The 27,796-nt window shown below is 43.2% G+C and overlaps 2 protein-coding genes across 5 annotated transcripts in view; both read left to right on the top strand.

Moving 5' to 3' along the window:
* The window catches only part of kif1b (kinesin family member 1B), a 55,356-nt gene extending 36,867 nt beyond the window's left edge, over positions 1–18,489 (top strand). For 2 of the 4 annotated variants that reach the window (XM_084553825.1, XM_084553824.1), the window contains exons 22-45: positions 587–735; positions 2,067–2,245; positions 2,946–3,083; positions 5,688–5,806; positions 6,076–6,161; positions 6,437–6,566; positions 6,893–7,040; positions 7,243–7,554; positions 7,687–7,742; positions 8,957–9,065; positions 9,454–9,520; positions 9,646–9,730; positions 10,237–10,342; positions 12,045–12,159; positions 12,251–12,384; positions 12,493–12,554; positions 12,650–12,795; positions 13,001–13,261; positions 13,360–13,431; positions 13,531–13,652; positions 13,733–13,885; positions 14,052–14,244; positions 14,988–15,106; positions 15,200–18,489. In XM_084553825.1, coding sequence (XP_084409951.1) covers positions 587–735; positions 2,067–2,245; positions 2,946–3,083; positions 5,688–5,806; positions 6,076–6,161; positions 6,437–6,566; positions 6,893–7,040; positions 7,243–7,554; positions 7,687–7,742; positions 8,957–9,065; positions 9,454–9,520; positions 9,646–9,730; positions 10,237–10,342; positions 12,045–12,159; positions 12,251–12,384; positions 12,493–12,554; positions 12,650–12,795; positions 13,001–13,261; positions 13,360–13,431; positions 13,531–13,652; positions 13,733–13,885; positions 14,052–14,244; positions 14,988–15,106; positions 15,200–15,242 — 3,104 coding nt within the window. In that variant the 3' untranslated portion in view covers positions 15,243–18,489. Of the gene's footprint in view, positions 1–586; positions 736–2,066; positions 2,246–2,945; positions 3,084–3,950; positions 4,203–5,687; positions 5,807–6,075; positions 6,162–6,436; positions 6,567–6,892; positions 7,041–7,242; positions 7,555–7,686; positions 7,743–8,956; positions 9,066–9,453; positions 9,521–9,645; positions 9,731–10,236; positions 10,343–12,044; positions 12,160–12,250; positions 12,385–12,492; positions 12,555–12,649; positions 12,796–13,000; positions 13,262–13,359; positions 13,432–13,530; positions 13,653–13,732; positions 13,886–14,051; positions 14,245–14,987; positions 15,107–15,199 lie in introns of all 4 variants that reach the window. The other 2 variants (XM_084553828.1, XM_084553826.1) reach the window with 2 other exon arrangements.
* Positions 18,490–20,478: 1,989 nt separating this feature from the next.
* pgd (phosphogluconate dehydrogenase) lies at positions 20,479–26,815 on the top strand. The gene is made up of 13 exons (XM_084553831.1): positions 20,479–20,612; positions 20,946–21,021; positions 21,107–21,286; positions 21,370–21,435; positions 21,524–21,642; positions 21,728–21,797; positions 21,886–22,020; positions 22,115–22,304; positions 23,341–23,471; positions 23,794–23,927; positions 24,465–24,564; positions 25,312–25,434; positions 25,740–26,815. Exons 1-13 carry the CDS (start codon positions 20,605–20,607, stop codon positions 25,857–25,859), a joined length of 1,452 nt encoding a protein of 483 aa, XP_084409957.1. The 5' UTR covers positions 20,479–20,604; the 3' UTR covers positions 25,860–26,815.
* The last annotated feature ends 981 nt before the right edge of the window (positions 26,816–27,796 follow it).

Below are 27,796 nucleotides of genomic sequence, written 5' to 3'. Positions count from 1 at the left end.
GTGTCCAGAGCCTAAACTACATGGATGTGCGTATAGTATCCTCATATAAGTAATATCACCTTAATTCAGATTAAGAATTCGTTAATGGCGCAATACTAATTATCCATTGAAGGTATTAAGTCAAACTGGTCCATAATTATCCTCTAATTCCCTTTAAATAAAACATAATACTAATGCTACACACCATTTAACTTTAATGACCATACTTTCAACTACTAATTATCTATAAATTAGTGGCAACCATGTTCCAGAGCATGCCACATGCATTTCCAAACAGGACAGGTAATGTGGATCAATACAATCAAGTTTTATCTAGGTTATAAAATGTTTAGTCAAAACTATTTATTTGAATACACAGTAGCTGTCACTCTAGTTTAGGGCTATTTTGAATTTTGGTCAATCCTTCATATACGACACAAGCAACATCTTTCCTGTATAGATTTTGTCACCTGCTAAAATATAAAAATACCTGCAAAATATTCCTCATGATAGATTACCTAGATGTTCCAGCATATCCATTTGTGATTTTAACGTACAGTGTATCTGTGCTGTATTTACGCCGCCTCTGTGTCCTGTCTCTTCACAGTGCCGTGGACTCAGCATGAGTTCGAGCTGGCTCAGTGGGCCTTCAGGAAGTGGAGGTACCATCAGTTCACCTCCCTGCGCGACCAGCTGTGGGGGAACGCTGTCTATCTGAAGGAGGCCAACGCCATTAGTGTGGAGCTAAAGAAAAAAGTAAGTGAAGCGACATTACAGGTTGTTTTGTTGTATTTAGTTTAACCTCTGCCAAGTGAATTTACAGCTTTGAGTGAAAAATAGCCACTTTATTTATATAGCATATATCAGAGAGATTTTAGCATGGTTTGCAAGGTATAAAGAACAAGCACATTTTTAATCAAAAATAACAATAATAAATAGAGCTGATACATGATTTCCTGACTTGTGCAGACCCCGCACAATATATGCAACATAGAACAGGAGAGATTTTTGAACCAGATTCCATTGAAAACACACTATTTCCACATTGTCTTTAATCATAAGGCCAAATTCATAAATTCAATTTATTCTATTAAATATACAGTGATATATCCAGTTAGAATGAAACAGCTTCTGCTATACAGATGTTTGTTTTTTTCTAAATACAGATGTGCTCGCACAGATTGTGCTGTACATTATCTCTGTATATCAAATTCAGTCTGCTCTGCTCTTAACTCATTTTAAACATGACACCGTTGAAGCTAGGGCGGTGAAGCCTCTCCATTTTCTTCAGTGTATGTAGTTTACTGGCAGCTAAGAAGAGGTGAGTCACCCTTGGGGGAATAATCCATTAGGTTCTGGGTGTTTGGCCGTGATGAAAGATGACGCCATGACATATTGTGCCAACCGTACTTCCAAACGCAGACGTCACATGATGATCTCCTCGGGCCTGAAACATCATCACAAGGCGAGCGTCTGCTGATGTTTATGTGTCGAATCTCCAAACGGCTTTCCACATAATATTAAATTAGTTCGACTTTATGCGTATCTGTCCTTTTTCTATTAAAGCCATAGACTTTAAGTGGTGTTTGTGTCTTCCAGTGGGTTGTATATTTACAGAAACAGCTCAGATTAAAGCTGAGACTTGATACTTTCATGGAAATGATCGTGCTCAAGTACAGAGCCTGAAGATAGATTAGTTGTTTTATTTTATTTTTTTAAAATAATGCACAATCCAGTCTTTTAAATCATCAAAGTGCAGCACTGATTCATCGTCAAATAGAGAAATTGAACCTGTTACAAATCAAAACCTGCTCAGCTATGGTTTGACTTTCCCATCAAGAGACCAGTGTGATTTATCTTCTCGTCTACTTCTAAGCTCCACATGATTGATACTAGAGATGGGTCATCTGTCACGTGGCCTTTTCAGACTATTTGTGTCTTTAGGTTTCTGTCTTTCTGTAATTTATACCCGGTGTTGTTAAATGGTTTAGCATTTTGACCTAAGCCACTAAATGGAGGGTTGTTATTTTGACCATGGCAGGTTTTTTCTAACCTGCCATTTTATTCCTTCCTTTCCCGTCCTGCAGGTCCAGTTCCAGTTTGTCTTGCTGACAGACACGCTCTACTCTCCACTGCCCCCTGAGCTGCAGCCCCCAGAGCTGGAGAAGGAGCGCGACCCCAGGCCTTTCCCTCGCACAGTGGTGGCCGTAGAGGTTCAAGACCTGAAGAATGGAGCCACGCACTACTGGTCCCTTGAAAAACTCAAGTAATGCCACCACCATGAACTAGTCCTGTGTTTAATTATGTTGAAATAATGTTGTAGACATGTTTGAGATAGATCAGTTACCTGGTTAGAAATTAAACAAAATGAAAATGCAGGTATTTTTCATTTTAGAAGTTTAGCATCACAATGTCTCCTACATCACTGACAGACCATTCCTGATGCGGGTTTTCAGGTTCTTCATAACCATTAACAAACACATACTTAAGCGATTTAAAATGAGCTCAGTGAACTTTTCCACTTGGAACATTTGAACCACAATCTGTGGTGACGGATTCATTGATCCCTCACGGGGAAATCTGTTCTCTGCATTTCACCCACCCGTTCGTTAACACAGCAGTGTGTACACTCGAAGCAGTAGGCTGTCACATATCTGGCACGCAGGGGGGGCAGTTTTGGGGGGTTAGGTCAGCCATGGACCTAGAGGGATGCAAACCTTATGCTCCCAAAGCTGCTTCTCTAACCGCTAGTACACCATCCCTTACTTACTAACACTTACTAAAATACATTTTTGAGTTAAATACTCAGTCAGTAGCAGAAAAATAGCGTAACGCAGACACAAAGAGTTACGAGACTGACATCTATACGTCTGCAGAATCCATTTCCCTGCAGCCATTAAGTGAGCTCTGTATTCTCATCCAGCCTCCATTAATATTGAGTGCACTCTGTCCGTCGTCATTTGCAGGCAGAGGCTGGACCAGATGAGAGAGATGTATGACCGTGCTGGAGAAATGGCCTCCACTCACCAGGACGATGGCGAGGGGTCTCTGACAGGAAATGACCCCTTCTACGACCGTTTCCACTGGTTTAAACTGGTGGGGAGGTATGTAACGCAGAGAAACATTTTAAAGTCTGCGCCAAGCTTTATTCAGTTTGAATACTGTTTAGTATGCTGGTCGCTGCCATTGTTTGACTCCACTTACATAAAACACACCTCATTTTTTTTTTTTTTCACTCTAATCACTTAAATCATATGTATCATGGTTTGTTTGGTGTTTTATCATTTGTGTCTGTTGATGTTTTGGGGTTTTTTTCTGCATTACTTCGTTGTATTGTGTTAACATTTGTGGTTTTATTTTTATTATTTTACTTTCAGCAATTATCATTATTCCTTTTGTTTTTATTCATTTGATTTTGCATCACATTTTGTGTTCTTTTTGCCATAAATAATGTTTTTTTTTTGTTTTTTTTTTTTTTTTGCATCGTCTCGCTGTATCCGCTCTCATACCCCATGTAATTCATATGAAACCTTGTTAACAACATAGTAGGATTTGGATAATGTGGAAATTATTGGAATTTTATGTCCTATCCTCTTTCAAGCAGCATACATGAGCAGATTTACTCTACATGTTAATCCTTTAAACTGGCATTTCACTTCGGTTTAAAACGGTCATGTTTCGCTTTGACACCTATTTGCCTAATACCTGCTCTTAAGGAAATGAATCCCACAGCTGTACTAGTTTTACTGCCAAAAAATGAAGCATGTTACATCTTTATTGACTAGCGTACATCTACATGTTCATGTTTTTTTTATATTGATGGATTATTGGAAGATATTTGTGTAATGAAACTACCAAAAACCATTAGTGAGAAAATATCTGAGCTGCTGTGTTTTAACTCCTCTATACTCCACTGTTACCTCTCCGTTGTTCCTGCCACTGCCCCTCCCAAAAACTACCGACCCTCTCAGCTCCCCCATCTTCCACGGCTGTGTCAACGAGCACCTCGCCGACCGCACGCCCTCGCCCACCTTCTCCACCACCGACTCCGAGATCACCGAGCTGGCGGACGAGCGCCAGAGCGAGATGTCCGACTTGATCGACGACGAGGCGTTTGTGGACGACACCAGCTCGGACGCCGGCACCGAGGAGGGCTCGGACATCTTCAGCGACGGCCAGGACCCCTTCTACGACCGCTCCCCCTGGTTCATCCTGGTGGGAAGGTTGGTGACTGGAAGTGGCATTCCCACGTCGTCCGCACACGGGCTGGGCCGGGAGATTGGGGCTGATGTTGGCTTTGAATTTAGACGCAATAAATATGACGAAACAAAAACCACAAAAACATCACCATTTAACATATTAATTAACAGCTGGCAAATCAGAGACTTATAAATGTGAGAAGATACTGTTAAGCATATCACTTCTTAATAATTATTAAAGTTCTTCTCTGTGAAAGAGTCACATCATGTATTCAGACATAAATTGGACCCTTTCTTAATTTAATGTGATTGGTCATACTTCTGTGCTCACAGGCCTGCTTTCTATGCTTGATTTAGATTCAGTCCACAAAAAATCTGAGAAGCCACCATCTTTTTTCCCCCACCTCCTCCCAGCGTGATGTCTCATCCCACGCCACCGCCACAGTACTGACTGTATTAACTCCCATCTGTGTGTGAAACACATGTATTTGCTGTGTCAGAGCCTATTTGTCATTTTATGTTTGTTTTTTTTTTCTTTTCTTTTTTTATTCATTACATTGTGATTAAATCTTCTTCTTTGTTTGTTTTAACATTGTTCTTGTGGAATGTATTGTAGTCCGTATTAACTTATTAGCAGTTGACATTCATGTAATCGACATGCATACTTGTTTTAAATTAATTGTCACAATGAAATAACACGCCGCTGCAGCATTTGAAATCACGCGCACGTCGTTCTGAGGCCAGGGCCTCGTCGCTGTAAACACAATAGCTCAGTTATAAACATAGTCTCAGAACAGACCCCGCGATAGCTGCAGCTCAGCTACCTGCGTCACCGTGACTTCAGACGTTTTGCAGATTGATATTTCTCCTCTGTCTCGGCCTTGAGTCTCCCAGTTTGGAGGGATGCTGTGTGCGGCGGGGTTGACAGGGAAAGAGTGGGTCACCAGGGGTGCAGCAAGGCAAATCAAGTCCCACAAAATAAAATGTCAGTGAGTGTGTAAGTGGGAGACTAACATCGCCATAACACAATAAACCACTCTTTTACAGCCTTTACTGCTGCACCCCAGACAATCTGTCATCACCCTGTCACGCAGTTTATAAATAAAGCGCACAGTTTAGGTGCTGCTGATTTCGGAGCCCTGAAGCATGGTTGACAGTGTTTTTTTCTGTTTTTATTTCCCTCATTTGTTTTTGCTCGTCTCCATAATTGTAACTAATATTTTACTTTATGTTCGTATAAACATTAGTATGTGCTAAACACTGGAAATGTAATATAATAATGCAGAGATATCCAAAAGCTGTTGCATATTTTTCAGGATGTATCTATCTATCTAATCTGCTTTGACTAAGCCTAATTAGATGAAACAGATAACATGACGGTTATGTAACTAAAAAGACAGACGCCCTCGGGGATTCTGATGTCGATGTTTCCTGGATCTAAACCCTGCTGCAGTTCTTCCTCTCCGCACCGCAATCAGGTTTTCATGTCTCCTCCTTTTCACTCTTCAGAGCTTTCGTGTACCTGAGCAACCTGCTGTACCCCGTGCCGCTGGTTCACCGCGTTGCCATAGTAACAGAGAAGGGCGAGGTGCGCGGCTTCCTGCGCGTGGGGGTCCAGGCTATAGCTGGTGAGTAATTAATGAGACTTGTAAATGAGCGAGAGCATTGGAGCGGATGAAAAACACGTTCACTGTGTGCACAAGAGTGTCCATGAATTTTTATGCTGGATAAATATTTTAGACGAATAACAATGATGAATAAGTGTGACACCGTGTTTAATCCACCAGTCTTTTGGCATAGAGAGGAGTCTGTTTATTCCTTTTGATCAGCTTTGACAGTTTAAAGTCAACTGTGTGTGCGATAGATCCTGATTAGAAGATGTTTTGTCTCTTTGCAGCCGACGAGGAGGCTCCAGACTACGGGTCAGGAGTTAGACAGTCAGGAACTGCCAAGATTTCCTTTGATGATGAGTACTTCAAAAAGGTAAGCCCCGATTCAGATGAAAGGAGTTAGAAATTCACTTTTCTCTGCGTGTGTGTGACAGTTGCTGTGTGATATGTGCGTTAAAACATAAAGTCAGGAAAGTAGATTTAGTTTTCTTATTTTCCATTTTTATTTAAGACAATCGAGGATTACCAAATATAATTTTGCACCACAAATAAATGCACTGACCCAGGTGGAGGTTTGGATTTTCCATTTCACTCTTCCAGCTATATGCTAATATCGTTCTCCCTCTCCTCTCTTTTCCGTCCAATCAGAACGACTTTCCCTCCACGGTCATGACCCGCTCTGGCATGTCCCTGGAAGAGCTTCGGATTGTGGAGGGTCAGGGCCAGAGTTCAGAGGTCATCACACCCTCAGAGGAGCTCAACCGAATCAATGACATGGGTACGGCTGCCTTCACCTCTCCCCTCGTAAATTTCCACCTCTCCGCCTAGTGGGAAACACACTTGGCAGATGGTCCCGTTGAACGCAGAGCAGGACTTAAAGTACTTTGTAATGGAAATGAGACGTGCTAGTTTCTCTCGCTCTGTGAAGGAATCCTATTTGACGAGCCTTCTCTACAGATCAATCGCTTGAAAATGTGCCGTCTGATCTGGTGTTGTGCAGGGCTTAGAATTCATGTGCAGACTGCAAAACACAAAAACAGGTGCAGTTGAGGGTTATTTACTAAATCACCGCTCCTACTGACCTTCCTCTGTGGCTTTCTTTAGACCTCAAGCTGGGTAACATGGCAGAGACCAAGCTGGGTGATGGTCTGGCAGGTCAGCTGGAGGTGGGCAGCATCTTTACCTTCCGTGTTACCGTGCTGCAGGCCAGCGGCATCCCACCCGAGTACGCTGACATCTTCTGCCAGTTCAAGTGAGTCCAGCATCCTTCAAGTCTATCTTCAAAGTGGCGCAGCTCTCCTGATGTCTCTTATCTAACTGTTAAGATGAAATAAAACTACTCCAAGTATATAATTTACATATTTTATAAGTAAAGCTGGCGACGTTTAGCGGAAGTATCTCTTTAAAAAAAAATTATTTGACACACTGACACTCATTCCTGTTTCTTCCCGTAGTTTCCTGCACCGTCACGACGAGGCTTTTTCCACTGAGCCTCTGAAAAACACCGGCAAAGGATCTCCTCTGGGCTTTTACCACGTCCAGAATGTGAGCACACACACACACACACACCTGCACAGCCGTACTTTAAGCTTCATATTAACCAAGCCTGACAACTTTTATTTTTTTTTATTATTATTGTTGGAGCAGATTTCCGTAGAGGTCACAGAGTCTTTTATTGAGTACATCAAGAACAAACCCATTGTGTTTGAAGTGTTTGGCCATTACCAGCAGCACCCGCTGCATCTTCACGGCCAGGACCTAATCAGGTTGGTGGGATTTAAAAAGAAGTGTTGCACTAATGCAGTGATAATTCATATTTTGTACATAGGAGGATATTGACTTAAATATGTATGCTCTTCAGAAATTCTGTCGTTTTAATTTTACATTTGTCTTAACAGTCCTCCAACACCATCGAGGAAATACTATCCCATCCCCATGCCTCTGTCTAAACCAGGTAAGGAATGCAACGTAACATGTTCAGTAATATGTTCCGCACCTGTCACCATCGTCTCAGCATAATTTTGTGTCCGTTACGGTTACATGAGCATGCCTCTTACGTCCTTTTTGCATTTCTCGCTTCCTTTGGATTTTTTTTTTTGTCTCCTAATCATTCTCCTTCAATCTATAATCCTCTTACCTCAACTCCGTCCTCCCTCTTCCACGTCTCTTTATGTCACACGTCCCTTTCAATCCTTCCTTACTGTTCATCTAACACCTCACACTGCACGCCAAGACCATACCCGTAAGATAGAGTTGATCTGCTACCTCATGAGCGGATATGTGCACGACAAAGTGCTGGACACGCTGTCCGAGCACGCCAACGCCCTCGCCTCCACTGCTGTGGCCAGTCTGGAGGACGAGGCCGACCAGCTCTCTCACTTCCCCTTCCTCCCAGCGCCCACTGACCCCGTGCTAATTGTGCCCAGGCACCATGGTTGGTACAGCAGACGCTGCTTTAGAGGCACCTGTAGTGACTGTAGTGATTAGACTAGTGCAGTGCTTTGCTCTGTGTCTGCAGCACAGCAGAGCCCTGCAGTGTTTTCTGTGTGCTGCACCTCTCTGCGGGTGTATTTAGGTCCAGTCAGCTCAGTGCAACCTTCCTCTGTCGCCAGCCTGAAACTGGCCTGAGCTGACACCTTCAGGTAAATCTGCTGCAACTGCTGAATCTCAGGCCAAAAAATAAAATGGCTATTTATCATAATCATAGACGATCATAGACCAGGCTTAAATATATCCAGGTTCAGCTGCTTCCATAAGCTTTTTTTTTTTAAATAATATTCCTTTCAACCACATAGAAAACAAATGAATGTCCTCAGAGATTAACCTGTTTCAAGAGGGACATAATCCTGATGTGTCAGACAGCAGGGGGCTGTCGGAGGTGGTGTAATCTGTGATTTAGCTCCTCACAGTCTCTCAGTATGTTCAACGCCTGGTTGTGAACATACTGTGTTACTTCTAGCCTCCGTCCTCTAAAAAGAAACCTTGTGTGCTGTATGTGAGGTCCAGCTGATGACTCTGTGTTCATGGTCAGCTGTTTGTTCACATCCCATATCAGTCCTCCATTTAGCAATCCACATTATTAGTCACCATCTCTCCCTTGCTTTCATCCGTCCGCTCTGAAATTCAGGCAAATTAAAAGTGTTGAGCTTATGCTTGTTGTTGTGTCAGTTCCAGCTACCAAGCTGAACACCATCACCAAGTCCAACCTGGGTCAGTGTGTCAGCAAGTACGACCTGCTGGTGTGGTTTGAGATCAGCGAGCTGGAGCCCACTGGAGAGTGAGTGCACACACGAGTCTTACATTCATATACACCTGCAAATCCAACATTATCAGACACTTTTTTTTGTCTTTTGTCGTTTAAATAACTTTACAAGAACTTCTTTGTAACTTTAAGAGTAGTATGAAGTGAAATGCCGCATCTCAAAATATCAGTATCTACTAGACTAGAAACCTTGGACACAAATCCAGTAAAGACTTAAATATGGCAGAGAGGACAGATCTGAGGTCTTTGCTTAGTGGCATACAGTATGAGTGACAAGTCAGTGTGACCTACATGAAAAGAAAAGCTTTGACTTTAAACCAAAATAGTTCTGGTTCGAGTGTCTGCAACAGTTCCTCATAAATGACACCATGAGTTGTGACGCTCGACCCTCTTCCTTTCACAGGTACATTCCAGCTGTAGTGGACCACAGTGGAGGACTACCCTGCCATGGCACCTACCTGCTGCACCAGGTACTGGAGATCCACACTAATACTTGCCAGAACAACCAGTAAAATATGTTTTTCATATTTAATAGGAAACATGTAGAAGCTTAATTTTTGCTGTGATCCTAAGCTCCTGTCTATCTTTGCTGCAGGGCATCCAGCGGAGGATCACGGTCACTCTCATCCACGAGAAGGGTAGCGAGCTCCACTGGAAGGACGTTCGTGAGCTGGTCGTGGGTGAGCAGTCTTCCCTCAGGGATTACTATCACTAGCATGCTGCAGCAGAGAGCAGAAACACTGCTGTTTGATAGAGATGCACGGTTGTTTTCTTATTCACACAACACATTTAAAGGAATTTGATAAAATATATCACACAGTTTTGTCTGTGCAAAGCAAGGCTAAAACAATAGCAACCTAACTTTCTTGAAGACATCTATCTACTTGCATGAGTAGCCAAATGTCTTTCTGCAAGTCTAGTTGCCTTTGTTTTAGCCTTGCTTTGGATGTCACTCGGTTTGCTCAGTAATAAATCAAGTCTGGAGACGTGTCTCTGTTTTGCTTTGGGCTGCTTCTCACTTTAAGCAGTTTACACTGTAGCTGTAGCTGATGAAATAAATAATTACATTTCACGTTTTAGACATTCGGCTCCTGGCACGTCTCGGTGCTGGACACCGACATGGTATAGCTGCTGGGCGAGTACTTATAGTTGAATTGACGTGTTGTGTTTGTCTGTGTACCACCAGGTCGCATCAGGAACAAGGCTGAAGTGGACGATAGCGCAGCTGATGCTGTCCTCTCACTTAACATCATTTCTGCCAAGAACATCAAGTCGTCCCACAACACCAACAGGTAGCTGAAAGTTACTTTGGTTCTGAACACCTGAATAATAGTCTTAAATAGAAACTACACACGTAAACGACACACGTGTTTGTTGCGTGTATTCAGCTTGAGTCCTGTTCAGTAACTGGTCCAAGCCGCTCATGAAACACTTTTTTTTTTTTAAAGTGCAGCTGAGTTCTTTTGCCACATATGAGTTCCTGTCAAGTATTTCTCAAAAAGCATTTCAAAATAGCCCTGTGAGAGACTTTTTGTTCTCATGTTATCGTCTCTATATTTTCTGAAGCCACATCAGAATCACTGCATGACCGTTTCCATTTTCACTGCTGTTAATTCCTTCCTGTTCATTTGCTCCATTGTCTCTGTTGCCTGACTCTTTGTGCTTCTCTCTGTTTTTTTTTCTATGCACTCTCTTTTTCCTGCTGCGGCTGGACTCTTGATTGTGCTCAGGCTTTCTATTGATAAGGATATTGATAGGTACCAGTGCTCAGAGAACATAAGGCTCCTTCACTGAAGGACCTTTATGGCTCTCTCTAGTCCTATAGATTCATAGAAATAAGTTCTCCACGGGTTGTGTTGGTTTTCGTTTTGTTTCTCTGCATGTTGCATAAGGCCAGTCTTTACGTCCCTCTACATTTTGCTCCTAAATCTAAATCCAAATTCTCTATGGACAAGTAAAGGCAGCCTTTAATGCAAATGCAACCCCCCTTTTTTTGTATTTTGTGAATCTGTCACAGATCCCCAGACATTTACAATCGAATGCTTTGCTCTCAGTTGTTTTTCACCGAGTCTCAACTCAATAACAATCAAGGCCGATGAGACACCAGCACAACAGAACTGGTGTCTCAGTCTGAGTAAGAGTGCCCCCTGCTGCCAAAAATAGGAACAGTGTAACCTCACTTTTGCGTTATATATACTGTCTCTATCTAAGTAGTCTTTACATTGATTCTGTAAGGCATGGGGTTTGTATCACAGTGTTATCACTTTCCTGCTGACACACACTGACACTCTGTGGCTCCTGTTGCATCTGTTGTCAAGGTCTCACCTCAGTGTATTTCCTCTTGTCGTGACTTAGAGATAAGTGTGAGGGCCACTTCAGTCACAGCGTACTGTTCACTGGTTAATCTGTTACGGCTGTGCTTCACCTCATCGTTTGCAGAATCTGATGCACTGTAACTCCCTGAACCGGGCGGCTGCGTCTTGTTCCGACTGCACACGATGGACGTCGGGGCTGTTCTCATCAACTCTCTGGTTGATGCAGATGTGCTGCGATGTTGCTCCGTTCCTAAAAGTACAGAAATCTATTTCAGACGGAAGCCACGTCACACTGCACTGAGCAGGAAGGAAGTTGGTCAATTTTGTACGATAAAACACTGCTGATCTTATGTCAAATCAGAAATCAGTAATTACGAGGATGAGTATTCTTAGAAATCAAGAAACAATGACCAAGTGAGTCACTCAACTAAGTCAGGAAGACGAAACGCTCTTCGTGGGTTTGAAGTTGCGCAATGGATGGACAAAAACTGTGTTGCAGTCTGAGCACGATGCCGCCACCAATAGTAGAATCACTGAGTAGAGTTATTCACAAGTTCAAGCACAAACTGACACCCTGCTGTGTCCACACAGACCCTGCAAACATTAGTGGCCATAAAGCACTAAGCAGAACTTCCTCGGAGATCATACTGATCATCTGTCTTCCGTTTTCTTGCTTCAGGACCTTCTATCGCTTTGAGGCGGTGTGGGACAGCTCCCTGCACAACTCCCTCCTTCTGAACCGAGTCACTCCTTATGGAGAGAAGATCTACATGACCTTGTCCGCATATCTGGAGGTCGGTCGCTGCTCTGTGTTGAACCCGTTTGCAGTGGGCTCCGTGATTTACCTCTCAGGGCTAATGTGATTCCCGTGTCTCCTCTCCACAGCTGGACCACTGCATCCAGCCTGCCATCATTACCAAAGACATCTGCATGGTGTTCTACTCCCGGGACGCCAAGATCTCCCCTCCACGTTCTCTCAAGAACCTCTTTGGGAGCGGATACTCCAAAACTCCTGACTGGTGAGGCTGCAGGCTGCACAATTTATTACACAATTAAATATGCTCTGATAAATAAACAATAGTTTCTACATAGTTACCTTGAACAGAACCTCCTCTGCTTCATTACAGCAACCGAGTCACTGGCATCTACGAGCTGAGCTTGTGCAAGATGTCCGACACTGGAAGCCCAGGTGAGCAGACTAGAGACTATTCAGATGTGTGCAGGGAGTGAAGGGTTTATCGTGACTTCTCTTAGAGCCTAATGAGGGATTTTTGTCCTGAGCAGGGATGCAGCGGAGGAGGAGGAAGATCCTGGACACATCAGTGGCTTATGTGCGGGGAGAGGAGAACCTGGCCGGGTGGAGGCCCAGAGGAGACAGCCTCATCGTGGAGCACCAGTGGGAGCTGGAGAAAATGGAGCAACTGCACGAGGTGGGAACTTAAAAATCATATTGCAAAAATCGTGCGCTTAAGTAAAACCCCTTATTAAACTTTCAGGCCTTTCTGTACTTTGACTTTCCTGCTCTGAAAGATAAAAAGTTCACCTCCCAAGTTTAAAACCAGGTGTTCCTTTAAAAAGTTTCTTTTGGAGTATAAGTCATGTGGAGCCTAACCCTTCGCCTTGTGACTCGTCCAGGTGGAGAAGACCCGTCACCTCCTCCTGCTGAGGGAGAAGATTGGAGACGCGGCTCCGGTGGGGACAGCTCCCACCACGAAGTCCCTGAGCGAGCTGCTGTCCCCCAGCATGAGCACAGGCTCTCTGTCCACCTCCACCTCCATCTCCTCGCAGATCTCCAGCACCACCTTTGAAAGCGCCATCACGCCCAGCGAGAGCAGCGGCTACGACTCCGCCGACATCGAGAGCCTGGTGGACCGCGAGAAGGAGCTGGCGACTAAGGTGAGAAGAAACAGACGGTGCCGATTTAGTGTCTGCTGCTGCACGGTTGTCTTCCTCTGCTATGAACTCACCGGCCTCGTTCTTGTTGTCTCGTATAGTGCCTGCGTCTCCTCACGCACACCTTTAATAGTGAATACAACCAGGTGGTCAACAGTATCAGCGACTGCAAGGTGAGAAATGATCTGGATGATTATTGCAGACACACAACTAACAGGTGTCTTCTCATAAAGACGTTGATGTATTTTAATCTTATCGTTTTTCCTCCCCAGCTCTCTGACATCTCACCAATGGGACGTGACCCATCAGTGACCAGCTTCAGCAGCGCCACCCTCACCCCCTCCTCCACCTGCCCCTCTCTTTCCGACTCCCGCTGTGGCTCCTTAGACCAGAAGTAAACCTTTTTTCTTGTGTTTTAACAATTTGTCCCTTGCTTGATGTCGTTGTTAACTTTGCATGCTTAATTTTTTTAAGGACCCCAGAGAACAGCTCTCGTGCCTCCAGTCCCTCCTGCTCAGACTACGAGAACTTCCCCATGGTCCCCACCCTGGAGACCTCCTACCTTGCACGGGCCGGAAAGAACGAGTTCCTCAACTTGGTGCCTGATATCGAAGAAATGAGGCCAGGGTGAGTAATGCCGCACAAAAACATTTATCAGTAAGAGGTGTGTCTTGTCACCAAGAACACAAGTAAACAATCCTGTTTACTAATTGAAGCAGAAATGACAGGAGTTGTTCAACTTTGTGATTCTTCAGTCCTTTAACTAATGACATTTTTTTTTGCTCCATTTCAGGTCTGTCGTGTCTAAGAAGGGTTTCCTGAGCTTCATGGAGCCACGCTCCAACTCGTGGGTGAAACACTTTGTGGTCGTTCGTCGGCCCTACGTCTTCATCTACAACAGCGACAAGGACCCGGTGGAGCGAGGCGTCCTCAACCTCTCCACGGCGCAGGTGGAATACAGCGAAGACCAGCAGGCCATGCTCAAGGTGAGGATTCAGCTTCTCCTTTAAAGGGGAACTGCTGTTTTTTACAACCTGGACCTTATTTCTGGCATAAAATAAGATTACTCACCCATATAACTTTTGTGTAATTTGTATTGTTTCAGGAGATAATTAGATCAGCATATATCCATGTAGTGGGAGTGACTGGGGCACCGAAACGCAGACTCTAAATAACACATTATCTGCCACGAAACACGTTCATTTCACCAAATGGTTCGTCCACAGCCTCAGAATCAGAAAAATATTCAGCCATGTTGCAAAAAACTAGCAGTAGCAAATTACAGGTAAACAAGCTGACCGTCGCGGGTGTGCACGGCGCTCAGAGATGACATCATCCAGGTCAGAAGACATCATCCAGGGTCTGTAGGTCAATCTACAGACCCCGGATGATGATAACAGGTAACTCGGGACTCAGCGGGGAATAGCACTAGCGTACGATAACAAAATGAAATGAAATAAACGAGTTTCACGGCAGATAATGTGTTATTTAGAGGCTGCATTTCGGTGCCCCAGTCACTCCCACTATATGGATATATGCTGATCTAACTATCTCCCGAACCAATATAAATTACACAAAAGTTATATGGGTGAGTAAACGATCTTATTTTATGCCAGAAATAAGGTCCAGGTTGTAAAAAAAACAGTAGTTCCCTTTTAACTTAAAAGCTTGTGATTGGATTTTATCTGATGAACTGCTCCGTAATATATATTTGACCCTTTCTTTTCAGACTCCCAACACGTTTGCCGTGTGCACAAAGCATCGAGGAATCCTCCTGCAGGCCAACAACGAGAAGGACATGAACGACTGGTTGTACGCTTTTAATCCCCTGCTAGCAGGAACAATAAGGTAACACACACGTCTCTCACACTTCATACGCAGCATCCCCACATCCTTCACAAAGTTTCCGTCTCATCTCTTGACATCCTGATCTCCACGCAGATCAAAGCTGGCGAGGAGGCGCAGCGGCCTGATGAAGAACTGAGCGAGTGGAGCGGGCGCGCAGGAAACCACGGCTTCCATTCCCTCTGAAGAGCCTTCGAACATACCAAGTGTTAACACTTATTAATCATTGTGATTCTTGACGGTTTTCTCTTGTAAGTAGACTTGTGGCTTAAGTCTCCTTTCATGCGACTAAAAGTTTCAGTTCCAGAGAAATTTGCCTCTCCCCCCCGTCCCTCCAGCCGACCCTCCGCTTTCCTCCTCCTCCCCCTCAGCTCTTTGTGTTTTTGTTTTTATGACGATGTTAAGGTCTGATTTTTGTTCCGCTTTGTCGTCATTCCCAGACTCCCCTAACTAGTAGCATGTTGTAGTAGTCTACGTGTGTGTGCACGACTCTTCAGAAGCTGTTCTTTCTGGCCACCGACTTTCAGTTTGCCAATCATCTTGTAAAAAAGCAAAACAAACAAAAAAAATACGTCTCTATCAGTGTTACTTGTCTCCCAAAATTAGTTCTTTTTTTTTTTTTTTTATAATATGCTCGCATGATAACTGCAGCAGCTTCCTCAGGAGAAGACTGGGTTTGCTCGCTCTAAACGGGGGAGACAACAAAAAAGAAAAAGAAAAAGGAATCAAATCTGATAAACATTTGAAATCATGAGGGGAGAAAAAAAAAAATCTACAAATATTTCCAAGTGGTTGATTAGTTTCTGCTCTGCTTCATGAACCGATGCTGCTGATGTTTCGTCTCTTTGTGAGATTTGGCCGCTGCCTCTTCCTTAATCAGACTCTAGGCCCCCCGCTCCCGACCGTGAACCTAAACGGAATTGTGAATGAAATTTGTAATTTGTCAGGGTTAAAGCGAGACGCGAGGGATTTCCACCGTCACACGTGTGACGTTCGGATCCTCCTCAGTCTCTGTACATACACAAACCCCAACCTCGGGTCGCACCAGTGTCAGTCAGTCAGTGAGTCAGTGAGGAAGTACTCATGCTTTTGTGTCAGTGGATACAACGAGAACATTTCACACCTTTGCAATGAAAACACGACGCTTGCTATTTCATCCCAAGAGAAAAAAAAAAACAAAAACAGTTTATACGAGACGAGGAGGATTGGGAGGAGGAAGATGGACTGTGCTCTGAAGAGAGAATTTCATTTGTACATACAGTCTGTTCTGGGATCAGTGTGCTAGTTAACTCTTATTTAAGACATTCCTCCTAGCTCCTCTAGCTTACACTAACATGCTGAGCCTCAGAGAGACTTCTTGTTTTTTTATTTAACCATCACGCACTTGTGATACTGAAGACGAAACGTAGTGAAAGAGGAGGAAGAAGTTACCACTGGAAATGAAGGAGAAACTGTTTCAGCCTTGACGCCAGCGCTTAGCTGCAGAAAGCTGCAGGACGGGTAAACACACAGTCCCATGACTCCCCTCGCTGTCACGCCAGGGTGGGGGTAAAAATCTGTCGTCTGTTCCGCAGCTCCACAGGTCAACACGCGCTCATTTTCTATATCAATCGAAACCTCTTAACTCATCCAAATCTGTGTTGTTGTTTTTTAATCCTTTTCTTTTCTCTCTCTCTCTCTCTCTCTCTCTTACGGTTTTTAATCATTCCGCAGTGACGTTTTATATGAACTGTAACCGAGGGCATTTGTTTCTTCATTTCGTTTGAGGTGTCTAACCTTATTTTGCACATTAACAGATATCTATAGCAAGACAGAGGCAAGGTCGCGCACGTCGAGTACGGGATTATTTCAGGAACAAAACGATAAGAGCACATATCGAGGCTACACTGGACGACAGCTGCTTCTCTGAAAGGTTTACTAGAAAGAAAGAAAGAAAGGAGTGATATTTAAGGGACGACGCAGTCAAAAGGTTTTATTTCTGATGCTGTTCATGGAAATATTTGCTCTGTTGCTGCTGCTGCACTGTGTGGCTCCGGGTGAAGATGTGGCGCCTCTGCTTCTACAAGCGGTAGAGATTTGTCAAGAGATGGGCATTAATAAACTCTGGCCTACAAACCAGTAGTAATGCTGCTGATTCATGTGGAAGGGACCTTAAAGAGCGTAGAAACGGAGGAACCACTCATCATCAGTGGCACTTCTTCACTGTTTGCTCGTGGGAAGCCAGAAAACATTCACCTCAGACTTGATGATCACTGATGACAGCAGAGTGGCCTCAGGTCAAGCAGCCTGCCAGTCAGAGAAACAAAACACCTGCTGGATCCTTAGTTTTCATCATTTCTGAGAATAAATGTTTCCTAAATCATGATAATTATAATAATAATAGGGTATAAAATAAAAACGGTCTATGCATTAATCACTGCTCCTAGTGCAACATGAAGAGATGCATATTTCCGCTAACACCCGCCAGAGCAAACATTTTCACTTCTATGACTAATTTGCAGAGGTATATTATTTTGGATTGTGTATTTATTGTTTGCAATGTATATATTAGTTTGCAGCTCTTTGCACATATTAATAAAAAGGTTCAACTAACTGATCAAGGTAAAGGTCTGTGCGATTTAGTTGTTCTGCTCGTAATGAACCAAATGATGGCGCGGCAGCCTGAATGATACGGGAGGAAGGAAAAAAAAGAGAAAGAGACCTAACGCGTAACCACCTGGGTTCTCTTTATCGGAAAGTGGTTTGAGTGAATCGAAAGCCTGCTTTTATTTTGAAGGAGTTTTACTCACCGCTCATGCTTGTCGACCATCTGAATTCTAACAAAATAAAGGTGGTTTTTAACTTTTTTTTTTGTTCTAATATCAGGGAATACAACGTAGCTAGCGACATCTAAAATGACAGTATACTATTGTTTGTGTCTTTCTTCACCTCTTTTTTTTTTCCGTTGATGCCTTTCAAAACAAAACTAGCCATGATATGTATTTTATTATTTTTTTTTCTTCCATCTTCCCCTCTGACAATTAATATCAGTTAACTGCTTTCCCTTTTCGGATTTGTTCACCAAAAGCAACAGCAACAAATGACATTAACACTGTACATTATTTGTCAGACTGGTTTCATTTTCATACTTATTTTGTAAATATCTGTGTTGTATGGAGCTTGAACTAAAATGTAAATATGTTTACTGTATTTGTAATAATTATAATCCATTCGCTGTATAGCATAGATGTGTCATGCAGATATCCTAATTCTGTGTATGGTAATCTTGCACCATTGAACTGTTTAGTGAATGAGGCAACAATAAAAGTGCAAACTGTGCATTGGCAGAACGAGCAGCTCTCCTTTGTGTTTGACTTCACTTCATCGACTTCAGGCTTTTTAGATGTAGATGAAGAGTCTCAGTCATTCAGGTCATGGTATGGACATGTTTGAGTTTTCTTGAAGACATTTCACCGCTCATCCAAGTAGGAAGTTTAGGTACATCCATGGGTGGTGCACTCCTAAAATTCATATTAGTATTATTTGTTAACTACCAGATGCTAGACTAGATACCACCCATCTAGACCAGACCAGGCACCCCCACCCCATAGCAATGACACTCCTTGATGGCAGCAGCCATCCCCAGCAGGATGCAGCCTGACACAGACACACACACAAAAACAGATTAGGAACAACTAAAGGCGTTGACCTGGCCTCCAAATTCACTAGATCCCAAACTGATCAGGGTTTCTGTGGGATGATCCACAGAGGTCCCTCCCCACAACCCATAGGACCCAAAGGCCCAAGGGAGACCTACACAATACTGTATTAGGAAGCCTAATGAGTGTATATGACTGGCTGTATTCAATTTGTGTTAGTTTTTCACTAGAAACATGAGCGTGAAGATGTTGCTCCTTTACCGTGCATTGTTAAAGGAGCTGTTTTGTGAGTTATCAAGAGTCTTACAGACAAGACATGAGATGGTATAAATAAGATATCAGCAAGTTAAAGCAAGTTAATCTCAGTTTAATCACTGATCACATCATATGTCTATTCTTGACCTTAAAGATGACGTTTATCATCACTTATGTCTCATTTTTTGGCTGTAATGGGCTTCCATTGTACTTTCAAACCTCAGACTCACTCCTGGTCAAATGACAGATTTATAATAGGACAGACGAAAAACGTGTTAGAGTATGTTTAATCTTTACCCTCATATTTCTTCTTATCCGCTCTGCCCGTCTGTTGTGCATGAGATCGTCTCACATTAAACTGGTTTAGTGTCATTCTCATGTGATCTGTCACAGATGTCCAGGAAAGAAATTAGGATCATTGAATTATTAACTCCCTGAGATTCCATGATGCATGAAAGGAAGTACGCCCAGAATAAAAGGATGTGTACAAGGAAATACAGACTTCATGGCATTCCGGTTATTCTACATTTAGTCCCGTATGAACACGTAGTAGTAAGATTGTTTTCCATCCAATATTAGCTATAGGACTCCTGATTTCTAGATTAATAAATTGTGCATATTGTTGAATATTTCACATTTTTAGTTTAGTTTAGTCTGGACTTAACTCACCCACCTACCTTTATAACCTTATTACTTAAAAATACTTATAGATTGTACATGTTTTCTCCAAGAATGTGAAAAAAAATGAATAGCTCAGTGTTTCTACATAATATATATCATTATATATAACTAATTACTGTACCATATGGACAAATATATAAATAAAATGAACACTTTCCCCTTTTAAATATAGTAAATACTTGCAAACATGGTCTCAGAGTAGCTACCTCAGTGCTATGTGCCTCACACAATCATTTTATTATTTTTATTATTAATTTATTTATAATAATCTTAGCATTTCAATGCATAATGATCACATTGTATTTTGTTTAAATAATAATAATAGTAATAATAAAAAAATAAAATATCCCAGATAATATTTTAAAATATTTTTTTGAAGAAATTTTTCCCTAAATAGTGAAAAATGTGTCACTTTTCAGAAATATTGTCGATTTTTCACAATGAAAAATGTTTAAAAAACGTCTTATATTACTGCCTTTTAGTCAATTTGAGATAAAGTAACTGTCGCCATGTGCTTTAGAGGACTGAAGTGTAATATTTGTGAAATGTGAAGCAGCAGAAGTCCAAAGAGGCAGAGTTCAAGCTGTACTTAGTAAAAGTGTGTCCTGAAATAGACGCCATTTATGTTAGTGTGGGCGTAGCTGACATTCGCCTGAGTGACAGTCGCATTAGCCAATAGGAAAACAGACACCTCTGCTCAGGATTCTGGACCAATCAGTGAGCGCGACAAACATCGCTTCAGTTCGATGCCCGCTCTCTGATTGGGCGGATTCCCTACGTGGGCGTGCGTAAGCCGCTCCGTCATGTTTGGCTGAGAATGAGGAAGTGAGGCGAGGAGGAAATCTGCAGAGAAGAAGGACTGGCGTGTGAGCTCGACTGTCATTTAGACGCTTTTACCTTCCAGTTAACTTTACTCCGCAGAGCACCATGGCTACGTAAGTCCTCTAATATGTTTCAGACTTCTTTAACTAGTCGGGAATGTTTCGGCGGGTACTTTATTGCAAAGTTTGTAGCTGTATTTTATACTTTACTGATTAATTTCATTTGTCATGGTTTGGATAAAATGTGCTTGTATCTTGTTATGTGGGGGAGCAGCTGCAGTGGAAGTGTATTTTAAATGAGTTTTAACATGAAGATTCAGCTATGAATTGTGGGAAGTGACAGGGAGCTTTTAAGTGAAGCAGATCAAACATATGTGTCCAGGCTAGACAGAGAGTCCATTGATTCTCCATGTAATTCAACCTCACTGTTAATTCTTGTTTTCACAGAGCAGACATCGCTCTCATCGGTTTGGCCGTCATGGGCCAGAACCTCATCATGAACATGAACGACCACGGCTTTGTGGTAAGGCCGTGACCTCCGTGTCCGTGTTTCCCTCCACTCCTGGCGAGGGTTTGCTCTTTTCCTCACTCCTTATTTGTGCCAACAGGTCTGCGCCTACAACCGGACCGTGTCCAAGGTGCACGACTTCCTGAAGAACGAGGCGAAGGGCTCCAAGGTGATCGGAGCCGAGTCCCTGGAGGACATGGTGGCCAAGCTGAAGAAGCCCAGGAGGATCGTCCTGCTGGTGAAGGCTGGACAGGCTGTGGACGACTTCATCGACAAACTGGTCAGTACTTTACACTAAGTTCTGTTAAACCAGGAAACCAATCCTGCCAAGTTACATTTATTTATTTTTCTGCTTTTTCCCAGGTTCCTCTTCTTGAGGCTGGAGATATCATCATCGACGGTGGAAACTCTGAATACAGAGACACAACAGTAAGTCCTCAAGTATCGCTGTTCAGCAGGACCTCTTTATTCCTGAGTGAGGATGTCCTCATGAGTCTTTTGTGTTTCTGTCACACAGCGGCGGTGTAAGAGTCTGAAAGAGAAGGGCTTGCTGTTTGTCGGCAGTGGAGTGAGCGGTGGAGAGGAGGGCGCACGCTACGGACCCTCACTGATGCCTGGGGGACACAAAGAGGCCTGGTGGGTCCTCACGTAACTCCTCACACTGCTGCAAATGAACTTACTGCTGACAACGCTGTGTTTGACTTTGGATTTTGTTTTTAAGGCCGCACATTAAAGATATCTTCCAGAGCATCGCTGCCAAGGTTGGAACAGGAGAACCTTGTTGTGACTGGGTGAGTTTTTTTTTGTAATGCTTAACGCACTGGTTGTTCAGCAGCTACTATCACGTCCCGCTACAAATATTGTGCATTCTTTGTGCAGGTTGGAGACGAGGGCGCGGGTCATTTTGTGAAAATGGTCCATAACGGCATCGAGTACGGAGACATGCAGCTGATCTGTGAGGCCTATCACCTAATGAAGGATGTTCTGGGTATGGACCACGATGAGATGGCAAAGGTGAGACTGTTGCACCTACACGGCATCATTTTTCAGTAATATTCTTCTAAATCTGATGAAAAACCAATGCGTCTGACTGCGTTTCATCACTCAGGCTTTCGACAGCTGGAACAAGACAGAGCTGGACTCCTTCCTGATTGAGATCACCGCCAACATCCTTAAATTTAAGGACTCCGACGGCGCACACCTGCTGCCCAAGATCCGCGACAGCGCCGGGCAGAAAGGCACGGGAAAGTGGACGGCCATCTCAGCCCTCGAGTACGGCACACCTGTCACTCTGATCGGTAAGAGGAAGACGAGATTTTCTCAACAAGGAAGTCTCTTGTTTCCTTCCTTCTTCCTTCTCCAGCAATGGCAGCTTTCAGTAAACAGTGCACGTTTAGATAACGTGGAAAACGGCGTTGCGTCACGCCCGTTTGAGATTTCAATGATGAGGGTGCAGCAGGCGTAGCGATCAGATCGGTTAGTTTAGCTAAGACAACGGCGTGGCCGAGGGAACGTGATCGATATGTGGCAGCCTCCTGTAAGAAGATTGAAGGCTTTTCTAACGGCCTGCTCATCTCAGGTGACATAAGGGGGATTAAGCTTTGGTCTTTGCCGTGACTGTATGACACTGTTTCATAAACAGCCAGGGACAAGAACAATGTCAGTGCTGCAGAGTGGATAGTTGCACCTAAAGAGAAATGTTAAAACTACATAAAAAGATATTTTATAGCGCACACTTGCTAGTCAGCAAACTCCCCAGCTATTGTAAAGGTTACTGATTATTTAGCGTGCTGGGTTGCTGTCAGTGTCAGTGCCGTAGATCCTCTTGTGATAAAGTGATGAATGCAGCACAAAAGGCTTCATTGTGTGACAGTGGCGACAACATGTGCACGGATGGCTTGGTAACCTAACGGGGATAACGTACCCTTTCACTTGATCCACCGCTTTAACGGGCTGTGCAGGTTTTAGCAAGTCATGCTGACCCAACAGGTTTTTTTTTTCCTTCCTCTTGTCGTGTTGTGACAGAAGGGAAATGATCATTCTTAATCTAACCGGGAAACCTTAAAGATTTCCTTCACGTACAGTTGACCCACCCGCTTTGAAAACAATATAAAAGTTCTGCTGAATCATGCTGACCGGTGACATTGTCTTAATGATAGTGTTGCGGTGACGTAACATTTGCTTTCAAATCATGAGTAATACTTTGCTGCATGAGGTCAGACCTTTTGCGATTGGAAAGCGTGATGATTTTGTGCGATGCTCAGATAATAATAATAATAATGAGCTAACTATTGCTCCTGTTTCCTCCATCCTCCCTCCCTTTCTGTGTCTCAGGGGAGGCTGTCTTTGCCAGATGCCTGTCCTCTCTAAAGGATGAGCGAGTGGAGGCTAGCCGCAGCCTTTCAGGGCCACAGGGGGTCAAATTCAGCGGCAACAAGGCTGCCTTCCTGGAAGACATTAGAAAGGTACAACTCACTGTATGCCATACACATGTACATGCAGTGCACGCAGTTTAAAAGCATGATATCTGCTGGAAGAAAAGAGACTCAAATATGGTCCATATATTGCACCATAAAATTCAGACATGTGACAGATAAAGTCTAATACTGCAAAAAAGGAATAGACCTGAAATTATGTGTTTTAAACATTTGCATAGTGTTAAGGACTTGATTAAAACACTCTGCAGACTTGCAACTATAAGCTACTTCTGCTGGCTAATACATTGGTCACAGTAAAGGAATCTCAAATTGATGCGTTGGAATAAACGGATTCATTGTCTTCTTCCAGGCCCTCTACGCCTCCAAGATCATTTCCTACGCGCAGGGCTTCATGCTCCTGCGACAGGCAGCCAAAGAGTTCGGCTGGTCGCTGAACTACGGCGCGATCGCTCTGATGTGGAGAGGGGGCTGCATCATCCGAAGGTACGTTCCACCTTCATGTGTCCTCATATCACCAGTTTACCTCACCGCCGCCTTGTTTGCAGTTCTTTCAGCACGGGATGGTGAAAGCTGTGGTTACTCAGTCTGAGGGAGGGAGAAGTTATTGAGAAAGAATAAAATAGAGAAGTTTTTGTTTATTTAGAAAGTTTAGGATTTTAGTTGCAGGGCAACACTAAGTCTGTAGGAAGATCTTGTTGTAGTGCCAAAAGAAGATTATCAATGTCATGTGTTGCAATGCTGGCCAAACCTACATGAAAGAAAATACAGTCCTATAAAATCAGAAATCAGATAGAGAGAGAGGAATGAGGAAATGATGAATAATGGTTGTGACACAGCTTTGCTTTGTGTAATGTGATATTGCATAAACCTAAATCAAACACCCAGTATGACGACTACAGTGTGCAAAGGGTAAAGAGTCGATTTGAACGTCTGCTTGCAGTACGTCGGAATAAAATGTGTAGACCTATTTTAAAGGATAAAACAACCGTATGCCAACACACTGTTCCCTCTCCCCTCTAGCGTTTTCCTGGGTAAAATCAAAGAGGCGTTTGACCGGGACGGTGAGCTGCAGAACCTGCTGCTGGACAATTTCTTCAGTAATGCTGTGCAAGACTGCCAGGTATGAGAAAGGAGGAAGTGGCAACACACACAAACCTGCAATAGGCACATTGACAAAGACATAAAGAAAGCTTATTTCCCCTTTTTTAAAACAAAAAAACAAAGGAATGAAGCAACAGTGCCACTTGTTGGTTTAATCGTCAGCGGTCAGAGATGCTGTTTCTTTGCCTACTGATTTCTCTTTACACTGTATTATTGAGGTAGCCATGCATTTAATCCAAACCCCCATCTCTTCAATCAGCTTCCTGTGTTGCCTGATGAGACCATTAATAGCCATGTTGGGGTTGATTCCCGTAGAAAAATGTTAAAAGCATTTAGTCTTGGTAGCACTGAGTCTCATAACTGTGATTCTTGTTAAATGTCCAGTTGATAAGTGTGGGTACATATGGAGGAAATAACTGTACATAAAAACCTAAAACTGGTGAAAAGACGAATATTTCCAGTGTCTGCCTATGTTAGTATGGTTGCTAACATTAGCTGTCTGTCACCTCTAGACTCAGGTTTTCAACATATTATATATATTGCTATAGTTTATCTAATCTAGCAACAGTAGCACAGGAAGATGGGGCATGACGAATGATAGCAGCCCTCTGGTTGGAGGTCAGTAGACCAACCAGAAAGCCGACAAAGGGTCGATTATTGAGAAAACACCAGCAGCGGGATGAAAGCATGTGAACTTTGAGCTGATTAGACTGAATATAGTTTGTGTTCTGGCTACTAGAAACTCAAGTTTACTTTCTCACTTCAGGAGTCGTGGCGCAGAACCGTCAGCACTGGAGTCCAGCACGGCATCCCCATGCCCTGTTTCACCACGGCTCTGTCCTTCTACGACGGTTACAGGCACGAGAAGCTGCCGGCCAACCTCCTCCAGGTGAGACACTGAGCATATGGCCGAGGTGCCTCAGATTAGATCAGATCACGTGTAGCTCTGTGTGTTGTGTTGGGATCTAGTGGGCTTTAAGATCCTGACAGTTGTTTTTAACTTATGTGTCCTTGGACTCAGTTTTTAAGTGTTTACTTGCATATGAATGGCAATTTTAAACCTTGATTAGGTAGAAAAAAAGCCAATTAGTGGTTTGAATATGTTGGGTGAACAAAACAAACCCTTCAAGATGGTTTAGTTTAGCATTTCTAAAATTCTTTTCTGGAAATAAAATCTCTTTCCTGTTTTTTTAGGCTCAGAGGGACTACTTTGGAGCCCACACATACGAGCTGCTGTCAAACCCAGGTCATTACATTCACACCAACTGGACGGGCCACGGCGGAAATGTGTCCTCTTCATCCTACAACGCTTAAGGACGGTCCTCACACACCCCAAAAAGCCAGAAGGAAGGACGAGGGGACGTTGCCTGCGAGAGAAGACAACATGTTAAACATTCCACCTTCGTAACCCCGCTGTAATTATTTAAGACCAACCCACGCTAACAATCAGGACTTTCTACACCTCTCAGAGACTCGTTCCAGTTTTATCTATCAAGACGTGGAATCATAGATTATGTGTGTTGTAAACTCTCCCCGCCCTACCTTCCTCCCACCCACCCGTGTGTTTTGTTGTAGCGACAGTCACAAGAGGGAGGACTCCATCTGGACATTACGCTGACTATCAGGCTAATGTTCACCAGTCATGTCGGGCCCAGGGTTCACGGTGTTAACACTGGATTAAAGTGAACCGTTGCACTGTGCTGTATTAGGCTAAATAAAGATTTCAATCCCTTTATAATTAGCTTGAATGGTCCTTACTCTCTGGGTGCTGTAAACAGGATTGAGCTGTGTTTGTGTGTAGCACTAAATTAGGTAACGACCCATGGAGCTGAATAAGGTAAAGACAGACAGACAATGAGCTTGTCAGTGTGCAGTTGTTCACGTCTGAACTGTGCATATACACTCACTAGCCAAAATAATAGGTACACTAACGAAAACAAATGCACTGTAATATAACAGGCCTGCATTAAATCCTCCTTCACGACTGTTGTAATGTTCAGTTTATGTTGAAACGGCATCTGAAAGGTGGTGATTCAACTGGATGATCATTTCGGAGGATGCCGTTTGTGATGCAATTAAATAGTTGAATCAACTGTTATTTTAAACTGATGCTGAATACCACAACCTTCACGAAGATGAGATCTGGTGCAGGACTGTTATATTACAATGCATTTGTTTTCACTAATGAACTGACAAGCAAATGTATTGGCCATTTATGAGGCCCAGAGACACATCAGGTGTCGTCCTTTCAGTGGTTGTCCAGCAGGTGGCTCTATGACACTGCCACCTGTGACAGTAGGACCAACCTCTCACTGTTTCTGTGGACACCAGCATAAAGACGCACTGCAGGCACTACTATAATGCCTCTACGTTTGATACTGACTTCTGTTTGAGATTCTCTAGTAAGTTTAAAGGCTGCTTTACTGGATTGCATATAAAAAAAATAACTCCTGGTGGAAAAAGACTCTTTAAATGCAACAGCACATCCTCAAAATTACACCAGGAGTGGAATCAGAGTCTCTACGTTATAAATACTCCCAATCCCAGGGCTTCTGGTTTAGATTAAATGTGATGATATTTGTGATCTTTGCATATGATAGTTTAGTGATTGTCTCGATACAGAGAGCACATTTCTTTTTAAACATTCCTGATTTTGCTTTTTTTCTTGTGGAACAGTGAAAGAAAGGTGTTTCCTCTTAAAGTTCATAAACTGATGCTTGCTTCTTTGATTTAAAGCAACGAACCTCATCAACCCTGATTCACATCTGGCTGAGACTGTAGCATATCATCCCCCTTATTTGTTTTACCTTATTTCCTATCATTGTCTACTGTTAGCAGCACGAGAGTGGCAGAAAATACCCCCCGACGCATCTTAAAAGAACTAGATATAGCTTAATTCTGAGGAAATTACCGGTCTAGATTGTTAGATAAACTGTCCTGTCAGATAAAAAAGAACGGATGAGTAAACTGTTTAAATAGGGGATGTGCTCAGAAAACACCTTCACGCTCATGTTTCTAGTTAATGTTTTTCTAAGAAGCTAACACAAATTGAATACACCCAATTGTGTCTGGCAACGGGATGTTGTTAGTGGGGGGCCTTTGGGTCCTGTGGGTTGAGGGGAGGGGGCCTCTGTAAATCATCCCACAAATACTTGATCAGTTTGGGATCTAGTGAATTTGGAGGTCAGGTCAACACCTTGTGCTGTTTCTCATGTTTTTTTTTGTTTTGTTCCTAAAGTGTTTTTGTGTGT

This window comes from Chelon labrosus, assembly GCF_963514085.1.
Source record: "Chelon labrosus genome assembly, chromosome: 10".
Taxonomy (NCBI): Eukaryota; Metazoa; Chordata; class Actinopteri; order Mugiliformes; family Mugilidae; genus Chelon; species Chelon labrosus.
Note: the sequence above shows the minus strand (reverse complement) of the source record. Positions and strands in the feature narration are given on the sequence as shown.